The sequence below is a fragment of the Paralichthys olivaceus genome, chromosome 2, assembly GCF_024713975.1.
Source record: "Paralichthys olivaceus isolate ysfri-2021 chromosome 2, ASM2471397v2, whole genome shotgun sequence".
Taxonomy (NCBI): Eukaryota; Metazoa; Chordata; class Actinopteri; order Pleuronectiformes; family Paralichthyidae; genus Paralichthys; species Paralichthys olivaceus.
In genome coordinates, this window is record NC_091094.1 from 13166593 (window position 1) to 13183359 (window position 16767).

Consider the following 16767-nt stretch of genomic DNA (forward strand, 5'->3'; position numbering starts at 1 on the left):
GATCAACTTGCCTCCTTTATAAATATCCGTTGGAATCTGAACAGCCGTGTAGGAATAGTTGACATTGTTTTTGAAGTTGGGATCATAGACAAACTCCAGCTTGATGTGGGAGGGATTTTCCACCTCTCCTTCTCCATCCATCGAATACTATGACAACAAGAAAATACATTTCACGTGTAAGTTGTCATTTTTTTAATCTATTATATATAAAAAAAATATTTCCTGCGTTCAGTAACTTCAGTAAGAAAATGAAAAGCAGACGTGTCTGGTTATTTGTCACTCACATAATCCAGCTCAGCCTTGGAATCATAATAAGCCATATCCAGCTCCTGGAGACAGACATGAGGACAGGTCATCACCTCTATGTGTTGAAGTGTTATTGCAGTGAAACTAACAAACCATTAGTCAATTTATACTCAAGTTAAATCATGTCCCTAACCTTCCTGAATTTAAATTGGTCAAGAGTAATGGTGATAACAAACTCTACAGCCTATTCTGCCATTTAGTGGCTGTACAGATGAGTTTAGTCTACAGTATATGAAATGATTACAAAATAAAAATGCATGTCGAAAGTAGTCATGCCCCAACATCATGACCTAAAACAACAACATATGTAGTGATCTCCATGATAAAGTAACAGTTTGTCATCAAGAATAGTAATAACTTTTATTTCTTTAATGTTTTAGCTTATTCATACACATTTATGCATCCAGAGGCACGAGGTTGATTCATACCATCAACTCCATATGAGGTACCGGGGGTGTGAGCAGCCTGCGTTATTGTGTTTATTGTATAATTGTGTTTACAAGAAAAATCTGTTTTATCCTAATTCAGCGAAGCAGCTACTGAATATGCTAATATCTTTGACACCAACATATTTGTTATTGTGTAGGCTGCTTCACATCTGTTATCGCTGTGAACCTGAAGTTTTAGAGAGTTCCAGCAAAACTCCTGGGAAATCTGTCTCCCCACCTCAACGTGCTACATATTAAAAGTGCTGCCAAATCTAAACAGAGACGTATGAGCTTTAAACTATGACACAGACGGCTGCATGATCATTTACAGTAATCACCTGCAGGACATAAAAACATAATGATGCAAAACAGAGGAGCACCAATATTTTCTGTGCTTTTGTTCTCTCGCCAGTTCTGTCACGTTATGAATCAGTGGACAGGCAGTAAGGTCTGGGCAGAGCATGGCCAATTGTTAGAATTGTTTTTTTGCAGAGGTGGAAAATAAGCGTGACATCTATTTTAAGATATTTTCTATTATCTGATAAACAAATCTAATCTTCATCCTATTTTACATTTCAACTACACACAGGTTTACGTCCGTCTGCTGTTACTGACGCAGCTCTCCTGTTGGCAGCAGAGAACCGCTCTGTAACTTCCAGACATTATCAGCTTGTGCTCTCCATAAGTCAGTCTGAGGAGGTGACATATTTCCTCCTTCATGTTCATTTCTCCTAAGAGCTCTGCTGCTTCAGATCCGAGCCTGTGAGTTGTGCATCCCCTAAATCTTTCACCTGCTTATCATGATGAGATTCATTGGGTTTTGTCTGAAGGGAAGGTAAGGATGGATTCATTCTCGGCCTTGGAGACAAAACAATCGGACCTTTTCAGAGCATCACACAATATTCCTCAGCGATGGATTGTGCTGCAGTTTTCATAGAATTGTAGATGTTATTTTCCATTTTACCCTCAGTTCTTCAACCTCAACCTCAAAGGCTTTATGGACAAAAAAATCGTTGGGGTAACCATGACAACTGGAAAACTTAAGCGGCAGAACAGTTACTAAATAGACTCTGTGGTTAGATTGTTTTGTACCTTTTTTACATTGTAATACTGTATTTTGAAAGGCTGCTTAGTGGACTTTAAATCTAAATGACTAAATTATAAACTAGAGTCCAACAGTTGCCTAAAGCAACAGATTTCACACACTCATAGATAGCAGTCCTCTAAACATGCCAGATTTTTTACCCATCAAGATCCATAAACTATTCCCTGGGAAACTTAAAAACTAGTCCTGAAACCATCTTCTGACAGCGATCCGCACCAAAATTGAATAGCTTCTATGCTGACCTATACCACATCCTTCCACCAGGTTTTGTGTTAATCCATCCAGTAGTTTTTTGGGTAATCTTGCTTAATAACAAACAAAAAGACGAGTGAAAAAATTAACTCCTTGGTGGAGGTAACTCCCATCAAGGTAAAAAAAATAAACATCAGTGCATTGAGTGGTTAAGACAAGAAAAGAGCAATACAAATGAGGACCTTTACCCAAAAGAGCCAAATTCCCCCAGACCTTCAGAATAATAATCATATCATAAAGAAATAATGGAAAACAGCAGATTACTGGAAGGCAGGAAATCAGTCTAAAAGCTTCAGTGTTCGGTCGACAGTGTTGTGAGGTATACACAGTTTTAATGAAGGGGACAAAACATGCAAAACCACCAGTGGCGCCTTTTAAAACGACAGGAGGATTCTGTGCCTCAGAGACGGACATGAGAGGCCGTGTGAGAGGATGAGGTTAACCCCGTCTCATTTTATCGGGCAAATGAAGCAGACCGAGTGGAAAAGTGGAACGCCACAGTGTGTGGGACTCAAACACAGCCGCACACAGCTGAGTGCACTCAGTCATCTGTTTCAGCAGCTGAGTGCTGAGGGATCCACTCAGCTCACTGGTGTAAATGTTCCCTCGTTCTTAGGTCGTCCCATTTAGAGTCACGGTGCACAGAGACGAAGCCATCTGGTTAGAGTTTACATCAGCGGTTAAATGTGACCGCGCAATCATTTCCATTATGTGAGGAAATGTGTTCGGCTTTATTGTTTTGATTGACTAAACAATAAGTAATATAACCTAAATCTTTAATCAAGATGCAATTTAGTTAAGAAATACAACTAAAATATAAAATAAAAATAATTGTGCCTGCTCAAAAAAACCTCATATTATTAGAAACCCAGGATACTGTTGTATATCCACAGTATATGGATCATTGACTGTATATTGAAATATTATGATGAACATATCAGTGAGTTTTAAATACAGGATGAGCACAAAACATCATTTTGAGGAAAATAGTGAGACAGACATAAAAAATAAACTGAACTGTCAGAAAACACTGCAACACAAAGCCTTAAATTGTCTGGACTCAGTGGCCCTCAGCACAGTTAACATTTAAAAAGTGATTGAGCGTTTTACCTTGATTCCATCCTGCCAGGGATGCTCTCGCTGGAGTCGCTCTGCTTCTCTGGCCAACCTCTTAATGTAAGAGACAGACAAACATTAGAGGAAGAAGTTTATTGATACAACTTGTCTCAGTAATGAAGAACACTATGATGGGTCCTCTGACAGAGACATTGTGTTTGTTCTGTTGTGTCGCGTTAACAGTATAGAAATAGATATTCACACATCACAACAATTTATAAAACTGGATTAAATGTACATTATCTGCACAGTTCACAGTCAAACATATTATTATAAACTATAAGATGAAATACACAGCACAGAGAAGCAGAGTCAGTGACATCACTTACATGTTTAGTTATATTTGATTTTTTTTGCAGAAATAAAACTTACATCAAGTGCTTTGCGCTTCTTAGCCAGGAGTTTCTCAATATCCGAGGCAACCTTCTCCACGATCTTCCGTGGCTGATTCTTCACCAGACTAAATCGTCGCCTTTCTTCATTGTATATCTGTAAATGTTTAATGGACCATGTAAAACATGTAAGAGACAATAACAGCAGCACAATCATTCTGTCAAGTCTGTTTCTGCTGAGCTAATGTGTTTCTATTGACGATAGAAAAATGTTATTACTTTCAATTTTATTGTCCAAGCTGACTCGGCACAAATCTCCATTAACGTTAATGTAGCTGATTGTTATGTGCAGTATCTCTGTGGTGTTATTTGATATGTGAAACTACTACTCCTGATTTTCAAGTGTGTCTTTTGTAAAACTAACGAAACAAACATTTAAGAAAACAGATGAAAAGAAGAATTTTAATCTCATCACCTCAGAGTATTCCTGAAAGCAGTCTTACAATTCAAAGCTCATGAATTTGCAAAAGCAAATCTTTTTCTCATCCTGACACAGGGGAACAGTCAGTTGTTGTTTGTGTATTCAGCCAAAATCTAAAAATGGCCCTTGTCCTGTAATCTCTCCACACACAATGGCTGTTGTATTTGTTTCCACTGTTTTCTTTGTTAGTCTGACTGACAACACATTGCAGATGCTCTAGATATAACAAAAAGTCTACCTCATGACAATGTTATGTACTTTAATACTTAAGAACTTAAAAACAAGATATGATAATAATAATAACACCAGCTATTATATAGCACCTTTCAAAACGGCTGTTACAAAGTGCTTCACAAAGAGGATGAATAAAAACACAAATATGAAACGTCAAAGACAAGACGCAAATGAATATACAAAAACGAAAATCAAGGACAGTTGGTCAAATATTTGAAAGTTATGGCAAAAGAAAAGGATAAAAGAAGTAATAGCGAAAAACAATGAAGTAAAAGCCATTTGGTAAAAGCATTGCGTGTTGAGGGATGATTCAAAAAGGAGCTAGAGTATACCAGGAGAAAAACCCACTGACATGCTTACTCCACTCAGACAGCCCTTGGCCTAACTGGGACTCGAACCCAGAACATTCTCCTCTCTATCTCCTGAGCCACGGCCGACCACAAAAAATAACGTCCTTTTAATTTTAATTTTAACTGTAACTTGAGTCTGAAACTTGCAAAACTGAAAGAACCAGATTCACCCAGATGATGTTAGTGCTTTTTCTCCTGAGGGCCTGGACTTAAATTAGACCACACATGGCATCACATCACAGTGAACTTCAGGGGACCTGAAATATGGCCTTTCAACATCGCTGCCAAGTTTCCCTTATGATTTGTTACGCTGCAGTGCTTTATGGGTCGTCAGACGACATCTGGGAGCGACAGCAGATAAACCTGCTTGGAGAAAAACTCCTCCAATATTTTACTCTTACAGACAATTTATATTTAAAGTTTTATAGTTTGGTTTCAAAACTCTTTTGTACTTCATTTTTTGCAGTGATTCTGAGGAAACATTAAAAAGGAAAATTACTTAAGGAATCTGCATTAATTGGGACAATAAAATACAGACAGAAATTGCAGTGATTTAAATAAAAAGAAATCATAGAGACCGTGTCCCTCGTTTATTGACAATATCATGAGAAATTTATAACACCATTTTTATTGTAACAGTATATGTCAAGCAGCTCTGATGTATTCTCACACTCAGTGCTATGATATTTAACAGTCCACATTTTATGATCCAATTGAGAGAACATTTAAAATCTTGCAAACACAGCAGAGGTTCACAGATGTGCAGCACATGCATGTTTTATCTTCAATAAATCATTAAATGTAACACCTTGAGCTCCAAAATCTAAAAAACAAAGCCTTATAGCACAAATGTTGTCTTCATTACATTACTCCAGAGAAACCATGGTGACTCTGAGTTCAGAGGTCTCATCTTCCTCACATATACAGGGTAGGATAGAGGACCGGATACCTGCAGCCTCTCAGCCTCAGCTGGGTATCTTGTGGGTTTCAGGGCATCACACTCTCAACCCCCTCGATGACAGATGTCAGTGGGAAGATAAGGACAAGACAGGAGCGGAGACAGTGACCTGGATGAATCCATTTGGCAAAGCTACATGCACATCACGTGACAGCCCTCAACCTATAAATGGACTTTGTGAATTGAACTTGCAGACTTCCCTCAAGTTGTGCACTGAGCAGATGCTTTACAAGCCCACGCTGCACAGATGGGAACATGCAGTAATGAACAGGGTGTTTGCTGTGACCCGTCCGTCTGTGAGCTGCATCCTGTGTTATATTCAGGATCAAGATGTTCCAGTGAGGATGGAAATGACATCGATAACACTGTAGCCTTTAAAACAGACAATGGTAGAACCAGAAAATGGTCTCATAATGGATGGAAGGATGGATGGATGGAAGGGTAGATGGATGGATAGATAAATGGAAGGATGGATTTTTACAAATACAATCTGTTTGATTTGGTCCTGACATATCTCAACAATTGGTCCCTCTGTCCCTCACATCAAAATCTATATTCGTCAAATTCTTTGGTTTAAGGCCAAATACGTGAAAAACTAAGCATGATAGGCAATAATAACGTGGTGAAAATGGCAAAACCTTGTTGCGTAAGCATGTTAGCATTTAGCTTAAAGCATAGATGTAGACTGTGGGTACATAAAACAACAGCTTCCTCCAAGCAACCTTTGTGGCCTTTTGTGAAGTGATCGCCTCCTAATGTGCTTTTGCTGGGCTGAGTGCAGCCCTTAGAATATAAGTATCTTGATCGCCCCCTGGTGGCTGGCCATAAGCAGATGGGACATGAGCCTAACTAAAAAGTCTGTACAATATAAATATTTATTCAAAGATGTTGTATGTTTGGTTTAAATCAGTTTACACTAGATGGCAGCACCAGTATCGATGATATTCTTTTCCTACATGAGCAAAGATTCCTAGAAGTAGAAATTGAATGTTATTCTATAAATGACCTATGGTCACATGATAAATTGACTTCACCACCAATGAGCTTCCAACTTCAAACAGGGCGATTATTTCTTCTATCAAAGCCTCTTTTTTTAAAGTTAGTAATAGTCTGGAAGACTGTAAGTATAAACACAACGAGGCTGTAAAGACAGAGTGGTGAGTAAATCAGTTTTCGTGTTTGGTGGGATGGTATTATGTCAGCCCAGGAGAATGGTCTGGCTGCACCATTATCTTTCTGCTCTAGAGGAAATCTAGAGGAATCACTGAGCAGTATACAGAGTCCATCAACATGGTCTGCAAATGTAAAATCATGTCTTTCTGCTGGTTGAGGAATAGACAATGACATTTCATTTAAACCACAGGCCTTTCCTCGACCACAGAAGATTGCATTTCCAGGCACAATTTCTTAACAGAACCACCGAACCAGAGTGTTTCAGGAGCACGGGCGGATTAATGAGGATTGAATGAACAAGCGAATCTCTCATCGAGGCATTACTGCAGACTGCGGGCTGACCATCTGCTCTGCTGTGACACAAACAGAGAGGACACGTGCCGCCGCTCTCTGCTGGGGGAACGCCCCCACACATATTCCTAACGCAGCGCACGCTCGCCCCCTGCAGATGATCTTCAGCCCCATTTTTTTGGCATCTGCCTTTTCAGGGACAACCCCTTCCTCCCAGCCATAACTTATGGTATAGGACAGAGAAATGGTGATGTTCTAATGGATTTGGGTAAGAAATGTCTTCCCAATCATGGAAAGAATTCAACTGGTTATATAAATGCATTACTCCGAATTAATCTCTTTCGGGTACATTTGGTGGAAACATGATTTCATGGTTCATGAAACTTATTATTTTCATTATCTATTAATCCACCAGTTACTAAATAGTTTCACATAGCTCAAGGTGACAAATTCAAATCGCTTGAATTTGTTTTTTCAGACGAGACAAAAACTCAAAGCTATTTAGTTTAGTATAAAAGAAATAGATTTGAACCATTGAATCCTCACATTAGAAAAACCTGAAGAAACAAATGTTTGAACATTTTACTTGAAAAATATCTCAAAGTATTAATATATTATTTAATTCATACATTTCCAAATCATTTTCCATCAGTTTATAAATACATATAGAATAATTTACAACTTCTAAATGATTCACAACAGCTCAAACATTTAGAAACCAGGTTAAGTGCACATAAGGCCAAATAATCACATTACTGATTTAACTAATTGAATAATAGTCAAACTCCTTTATCTTCTCTGAAAAGGTTACCTCCATCAAAAAACATAGTTTCTTACTTTGGGCTTTTGGGATACAATTTCTCCAATACAAAGGAAGTGAAGTGATTTCTTTTGTGGGGCTCACAACATTGAAAAATCACATTTAAACATAAAGTCTGCCAAACATCAAAAATACCAATGAACTGATCCTAGGAACAACCTCGTTCTGTGTAGCTTAAGCCTGATATATCTGATTCCTCTGAGCCATAGTTCCATAGTTGTCCATGAACTATAAAAAACAAACACCAGCACTGTAGATTATTTGTCACACAATCCCACCATGTACACAGTGTACATTTAACCCAAATCTGAACATAGAAATTAAATGTTTGCTGCAAACAACAGCATCCCACTGTGTTTGTCTTGATTATTATAACAGATTTTTTAATTAACTTAATTAATGTGGATTTGTGAGCTGTTTTTAAAGATTTACTTCAACCATTGATCTTGGGGCTGAGAGCTGAGGAGTGTTGAAGAAGTAAGACACAAACTTTTCAGTCTTTTCGTGAGGTTTGTCATCAGTATGAAGAATGTAGAATGTCAGCTGCCTTATCCTTCAAAATAAATTATCTTTCTAGAAACAATATCCTATAATAAATCAAAAACATGTTTAAAATAGAAACCATTAACCTTTAAAAAAACAGATTTATCATTAAAGGATATATGTCAGTCTAGAAATGAGGATACTGTCGAACTCCAGGAATCACATTACCTTAATGGATATATAATGTGAAACATGAAGTAAAAATGCACCAGATGAGAACATGTAATCACTTATTTAATTGGGGGCTTTGTCATGTTTCTGAAAACAGAGACAAATGACCTGTTTCACTATTAACATACAACACTGACGTTAAGTGATGAGCTTATGAAGCCAATGACTTAATGAAGCATAATACTACATATTCTAACTGGTGGTGGTGGTGGATTGTGATCATGGTGGCAGCTGATCATGGACTATGATTACAAAAGGATAAACATTATGCCTTCTGACATATTCTACCATTACTGGCAATAGCTCCTCCATTTCAATTGTCATTGCTGCTCCCTTCATCTCTATCAGACATTTTCTTATGTACAAATACTTTAACACACCTTTACATTATGTTTAAAACTGTTTCTTTTAATAAATGTCTCCATCCTGGGAGAGGGATCCCTCACATGTGTCTCTCTCTGAGGTTTCTACATGTCTCCCCCTGTTAATAGTGTTTTTTTGGTAGTTTTTCCTGACTCTTGTTGAGGGTTAAGGAAAGAGGATGTCGCAACTTGTTAATCCCTATGAGACAAACTGTGATTTGTGAATATGTACCATACAGATAAAATGTGATTGTTTGATGATTGAAGTCTAACTGCTGCAGGCATGTGCTCTGGCATTGATCATTATTGAAAACAGTAATACTAGCATATGATATATAAAAACACGTTCTGAAAACAGTGGAATATGGAAGATATTATAGAGAGTTTATGTCTGACCCAGGAAAACAATAGTGTTGTGTTGGTGGTGCTTCATTGCTCTGTAGGGTGTCCCGAAAAATCATGAGAGAAACAACTGTAACAGTTATTATTGTCTTCATCTATGAAGCCATTACATCTTAATGGTATATCGGATCGTTGTGTTTATGCAGCACTACGATGAGTGAGACCTGTATCCTATAAAAAAGAAAGAGCGACACACTCACCCCTTTCAACTGCTGAGCTCCGGTGATTTGTTGAAAGACTCTGTCAATCTCCTGCTCGACACGCCTGGCCCAGTGCATTATCCTGTGGATAAACATCACAGCACAACTGTCACACAACCAGAGAAGAGATACTGTGCGTGCGTGTGCGTGCGTGTGCGTGCGTGCGCGTGCGCGTGCGTGCGTCTGTATTTCACAGAAGTATGCAGCTATATTTTACCCAAAATAGCTTTTACCATTGAAAATCTGTTTCATACAACAAAAAATAATACCACTGTTTACACCAGTTCATTGTTCAATGACGAGACAGACAACAATAGAAGCTTAAACAGCTGTTGCATCCATCTCTAAAGTTGAGCATAAGCCCTGTAATTTTAATCATAAGCTACCTAATCAGCTTTTGTTGACTCGTCATCACAATTCTGCGAGAGCAAAGAAAAATACAAACTCTGCCTAATCATAATTAGGTGTAAACAGCTTTTAAAATCTACTGTGACAGCCGTGATCACTTGGTGCAATTGGAACTTCTCCCATGGCCACAGCAGAGCAACGAATGAGCCAGAATCAACAAACCATCCCTTGTGATGAGAATGGTAAGAGAAGTGTTAACAGGAGAGGAAGAGGTACAATTTAATCATCTCTGGGGATTAAATCTTAAAGCTGACAATGTTAAAGATTGTTAAATATATGTCAAAAGCAGCAGCGGTCTGTCTGATAGAAACTGGAGGAATTATCCTTCGAGCTATGATGACCTTATGTTATGAAGCTGCTCTTTAGAAAATGAGCTACCGTCAAATGGAGATAGTTTCTGTCTTATTCTCCACACTGTGTTTTCAGTTGTGAACCTAAAGATGTGACTCTGACCCCTGACTGAATCCACCCACAACTTGCTTTGAAGATTTCATGCACTCTAATTACAGCCACTTTTGGCCAAAACCTAGTGGACTCATCACACATCTGCAGAACTGAGCTTTAAATGACAGATGGTTTGAAATGTGCACATGCTCTGTGGACGTGAAAGAGATGCTCGCTTGTTCGTGACCCCAATTCAAGGTCAGGTCTTTTTTTATTGCTGTGAGAGAAAAATTTGCATCATATTTAACACTGTGGTGCTGAATTAGAATAAAACTAGATTTCAATGTAGCATAAAAAATGCTAATGTAGCCTATTCTTCACCCAGCTACTGTGGACTGCAAAATGGATGCAGGGAAATCTGTCAGTTTTATCCATCCAGCCTGCTTTTTAATCTACTGCTTTTGTTTATGTTGTGCAAATTGAGATGAGAGAGACAGAGAAAGTTTGAGAAAGTGCCCAGTGTTTCGTCAAACACTGTGATTGTGTTGCATGTAAATATTTAACTAATGAGATTCCAATAGGATCAGTGCTCCTACTAATCTCTTTGGGGAATGCCAAATCAAACAACATAAATCTCATCCACCAACACTGCATCATCACATGTGGTTTTTGCAGCTAAAGCCCTCCCAGACCACACAGACCAATTATGGGCTTCTGCATTATGTGCTACTATATCATTGCAGGGGCAGTAAGTATATAAAGGAAAATAGTCAAAATTAAAATAATCAATCATATCCCAATCTGCAATATTAAAGCGACACACAATCCTAAACACAAGCAGCATACTGCATTATCACAATCATCACAAACAAATTTGGATAACGCCATGTTGAAGCCAAAAGGAGAAGAGGAGCGTAAGGTGCAGAACAATCAATAGAGATTATAATAAATACGACAGAGTTTATGTTACAGTCTCCTTGTGTGCTCACCTTATCCTCAAGACACCCTGAGGATCACTAAAGGTTCACAACTCCCTCTGTTCACCTGCCTCCCTTCACTGCATCAACCTTCATTCATTGGCTGAACATGTGATCCTGCAGTTCAGTCTGACCGGATGAATCAAAGACGACTTTGCAGAGGTGAAACACTTATTTGAACTTTTTAACGAAATTAGTCCAAGCAAGGAAATAAATCTTAATTTCCTGAAAATCACCAAGGATCTTGTGAGTGCCCAGAGAGTCGATCCATCATCAGTCAAACAGCTCCCGGCAGAGTTACGAGGCAACATCACAGATTAAAGTCTTGTCTGGCTTGTTTATCGGACGAGCTACAAATCCCCACTCAACTGTCGTCCACATCCACAGACAAGACAAAACCTTTTTAGCCATGCTTTCTTCTCCTCTTGATGCTGCTAGCATGAGCTGGAAATACTTTCAGATCTAATGATGAATAAAAAGCTTTTAGTGCAGTGATAGACTTTTCACACTCCTTTTTCAAGAGGATTTATGTCTGGATTTCTTTGAGAGAACTCTGAAAAAACACTAAGATGTGAACTATACACCTCATGACAATCACTGTAAATGCTTGCTCAGGATGTGATTGAACACTTGACAAAGTGTCTTCAACAGGCACTGCATTATGTAAAAGTGAAATTATTTCAGCTTGAAGCAGCAACAGTGAGGAATCCTCTGAAAAAGAGCAGCAGCTGTGAATATGGTGAAAAAAATATGACATGGACTGAATGTCTTTCTCTTCATTTCCATTGTCTTCATTCAAAATAGTTTTTAAGAGACATAATGCTTTCTGCCATGTATGTTTGATGCCTTTAAATCTTTCCGTTTTTTTTAACTCTGCGCCTCATTCGCCTCTACAGCCCTGTGAGACATCAGAAGACTCTGTATCATTGCGGTGCGATGCAGCGGCTGAATAACACAGGTTACTTCCTCATGTTACCCGCTCTACTCTTACACCCCTGGGATGAGAGTGAGAGAAGCTCTACATGATGTGACCCATATTCACTCTCAGCGAAGAGAGGGAAAGGTGGAGCGGCAGAGTGATAGGTGGAGTATAAGAGGCAGATAGAGGAGACATTTACAGTTTTATGCATTTGGATAAATGTGTGTGTGTTACAGTATATCTCTTTATCTATGAATCTACCTATCTACATACGCGTTTGTATTTTTACATCCATCTACGACAACAGTCTCATAAAACTAAGTAAGTGGCATAGCTATATTGGTCCTTGGTACCCACTAAAATGTTTCAACAGCTACCGGATGGATAGCCATGAAATTTGGGCGGCTATTCAGGGTCCTCAGAAGACAAATTCTATTGTGGTGATCCCTTGGATTTTTCCTTTTAAGAAGATTTTCAATGAAAACTGTGAGATGGATTTTCAATAATTTGTTTTACATTCATGTCTTTCCCAGGATGAATTAGTAAGATTATTCAGTCCATGGGGCTGTTTGTGCTACAAGTTGTACTTTACATGTAGTGGTAATTAGTAAATGTTAGCACTAAACTAACATGGTTAACATGGTAAACATTTTACTTGGTTAACATAAATGTGTTGTGACGCACACTGAAATCAAAAACTGGTTGTTGGACGAGCAGTTTGTCAGTTCAGACATCATAAAGTACCAGCTGGTGCAACACAGCTTTTATCAGGGTCTCCTCCATCTTGGCTCACTTTCAAAACTATGACAGGATCGACCACACAAACGTTGTCATTAGTTGAGACAGTGCTGGTCAAAGACAACCAAAATTGAACTCCGTGTGAAGCCATGCTTTACCACAGGAAACTAACATGCTTGCCCCCTCACCACTGCTATGTTTGCATATGTGAGACCTAGGCTTATGTCTCTCAATGAATTTTGGGCACTAAACAAAACAGAGTACCATTCTGCATTCCCTTTAAAAGCCAGGTGCACTTGCACCTTGGTGGATTGCTACAAGGGTGTTTTTTTTTTCTTCTTTTGTTTCTTCTGCAAAGAAAATTTTCACTTTGCACACAAGCAGAACATGTATTTGTGCAAAAAGCAGACTGTTCACTTGTTCTGCACCTGCCTATGAAGGTAGATGTGTCTTTCTTGATACTGCCAGTGACTTCGGATCAGATTTTTGTTGGTCAAAAGCTAAATATTTTACATTGCGTCAAAAGAGCAGTGCACCAACAATGGACCAAACATATCTTGTTTTAAGACCAATACACCCATGTGTGTTCAGATGAGTGCTATTGCTTTTTTTTCTGCAGGCTTTGTCTGATTTTAGATTCAACTGATCTGCATTCTGCATGATGGTGAGCATCACCCGTTCTAACTTCCTTTCTTCGACCTCCACCCATGCTGCCTTTTATAAAATGTATTTTAGAGGATTGCAAATGCTAATACTAAACGCCTTTCAAGCATCAGAACACTCTTGTTTGTTTATTGTTCCTATAGGTGTCAAATCCTTCCAGCTTTTTGCCCATTCCACATTTTTCTACACACTTTGAAAACCACTGGATCTATCTATCTATGCATCTATCTATCTATCCATCTATCGATTTGTCCAATTGCAGACGGAGACAGACATGTCAAGACAGAAAGGGTGGGAGTGAAAAGGGTGAAGTGAGAGAGAGGGAGAGGGGGAATAAATCCTCACTGCTGCAGTATTAATTCTTAATTGGAATGAGATGCTGTTCTTCAGCGTAGCAATTCTGCTTCATTTATCTTACATGAAGAGACCTAGGGCAGAGGGCTATGTCGTTGTTTCAGAGCACTCAGCAGAAAAATATGGGGAGAGAAGGAGGAGGAGGAGGAGGAGAACGCAGCGGTTATACCCTACTTGAAATAACCCAATTCATCATAAAATTCACACATAGACACACACATACGCCGCCCAGATTTATAGACCCCCGTTCATAATTGGTAAATACAGCTCGGATCCGCTGTTGTGATTGGCTAGAAATCCCCCCACTGTGTGCCCTGAAGATGAGTGGACCATCTGGCCATGTTTCTCCCTCTAGAGCAGCCTGATTGCAGAGCCTGGAGGTGGGCCCAGATAACTGTGGTCTCAAGTTAAGCAGCAGCTGTACTTAACAGCAGCGGGTTAAAGGTTAAGAATGAAGCACTAAGAACGTGATTAATTTAAAAAAGAAATAGAAACTGTGTATTCTGTTGCAGGAATTGAGCAGGAACAGGAACCACACCTTCATTCCTCCTTGTATCACTGAGCATGCAGTGCTGCTACAGTTGACTCTAAAGGTTGCTAGCTCAAGATAGGATCATCTTAAAATCTGCCTTTCACAAAAATTAAAGAAGCATTTTTGCCATTTACTTGAAAGCCTGTGTGGAAAATGTTTGTTGCCTGCTGCATGAGAATAGCAGAGGGTACACTGTAAAAAAAGAAAAAAAAAACTTGATGTTTTGACAGTGCCTCATGCCGAACTAATTAAAACAATCTCAGCTATAACTTATAGCATTCATTTAGTCAAAGTCTCACTTCACGTCACAGCTCAGCATCAACCACATTCTTTTTCAAACTAATGATCTCACATCAGAGATAGATCAAAGAAATTAATTACTGGACATTAAAAATGAAGTAACTGTAATTGTATCAGCTATTAATTCTAACTTGGCAACTAAACATTAACCAGGTGTTCTGGTTGACTGAAGCAGTAACATGTGATTTCTCATTTATCCCTGCAATGGTCTGAATATATAAATGCATACACATGTAGCATGCAGTCCCAATGTGGACAACACCTTGCACAGCTTTAAACACCCTGCCTCTACATTGATGCAATCGCCAACACTGTCAAATTATATAAGAGCAGAGAACGAAGCAGGGGGTGGAGGGGGGTCTGAAGTATCTCAGTGTGGACGAGCCCAAAGTTGTCTCCCATCAACATCCTGTCACTACACGTTTCCAGCCAGGGGGACGGTTACTTACGTGTACTGCTGTGGGAACGTGAGAGCCGCTGCTCCAGGCCACGATGCGCTGAATCCCATCAGGATGATGTGGACAGATACCAGGCAGACGATGCTGCAACACCTTGTGCCTATCGCCATTTTCCATTAAAGAAAAATCTCGTTGCGGGTTTTTTTTTCTTCTTCCGACGCGTGGATGAGGCTGACACCGTGGGAGCTGCGCTGGGCGGGTGTTTGGTGCTGGTGAAGGTCCGGGCTCAGTTTCCTCTCGAGTTCATGTCGCGTGTCTGTTGTCAAGTGGACGCGGAGGAGGAGGAGGAGGAGGAAGAGGAGGATTCAGGCATCGGAGGCATCGCGGACGGTGGGAGATGCTCGAATGCAGCTGTCAAGACACTGCGGAGTCTCTGATCCTGCTCCCACATGCACCAACCACACCACAACACCGACCACACCACAACACCAGCTCACAGGCCGGCGCGTCCACGACAGCTCTCTTATTTCTCTCTCTCTCACTCTCTCTCTCTCTCTCTCTCTCTCTCCCGCTCTCTCTCTCTCTTCACCAGCAGCCCGTGGATGATCCAGGCGCGTTCACGCTCACCAGGCAGCAGAGCAGCAGCAGAATCTAGTTTGGTTTTATTTATCTCTGCAGAGCCACGTGGGATTTGTCATCCGCATACATTTGAATTTTTGATTAAAGGGGATGTTCACCCAAAAAATGAAAATTCACTCTATCTACTCCCCACTATGCCGATGAGGAGGGGGTGGATGAAGTGTTTAACTCCACAAAACACTTTTGGAGTTTCAGTGGTAAACAGAGCTGCAGCCAAATGCAATAAAATAAAATTGTAAAAAACATAACATTTATATCATGTTTTTAGTCTAAATGTCTGCTGTGATCCACGCATGCACGTGGCTTTGGAGGAGGATAACAGACGACATTTAGACTGAAAACATGGGGTCTTTGAACGCAACTAAATTAAGAAACTGTTAAACTGCTTCTCTTCCCCTGAGGCTGCATCACCAACCAGGCCCCAACACACAGGGGCCCCACTGGTCCCATGATTCACCTGGGTTTGGATATTTAATGATCATGTTGATCATATACACATATGATAACCATTTAAAATAAAAGTGTTATGGGGAAACCTGGACATAACATGTTATAGTCCTCCAGTCTCCCTAATCCATAATAAGCAATAAAACAACAAAAATGCAATAGCTGATAATTATATCTATGATGTTATTTTATTGAAGACGACCTGGTGGTTCCCTTTTCTTATCTTTGCTGCTTGATATCTGCTGTAAGTTGGTTCCCCTGCTCACATTTCAAAAGCGAGTATAGATGCCTTTTATGTTCAGCACAAGCGCAGGTGCCCAAGGGATCAACAGGTCCCTTGGTAAGGGCACTTGTTTGAAGTGACTATTAATGATCGTTATAGGAAAGTCACAGAGTTCTTGTATGGTTTTGGGAGCATGTGGGTGCTGAATTCATTACCCTGCACCTGGTCTAAATAGGGAGTAAGAGGGATGTGCACCTAACC

General features: G+C 39.6%; 1 protein-coding gene across 1 annotated transcript in view; it reads right to left on the minus strand.

The window, feature by feature from the left end:
- The window catches only part of LOC109638508 (voltage-dependent calcium channel subunit alpha-2/delta-2-like), a 31477-nt gene extending 15651 nt beyond the window's left edge, over positions 1-15826 (minus strand). Inside the window, exons 1-6 of the mRNA XM_069536567.1 lie at positions 15249-15826; positions 9525-9606; positions 3580-3696; positions 3202-3261; positions 285-329; positions 12-147 (exon numbers count right to left, since the gene is read on the minus strand). Of these exons, the coding sequence (XP_069392668.1) occupies positions 12-147; positions 285-329; positions 3202-3261; positions 3580-3696; positions 9525-9606; positions 15249-15367 (559 nt within the window). The 5' untranslated portion in view covers positions 15368-15826. The remainder of the gene's footprint in view (positions 1-11; positions 148-284; positions 330-3201; positions 3262-3579; positions 3697-9524; positions 9607-15248) is intronic.
- Positions 15827-16767: the final 941 nt, after the last annotated feature.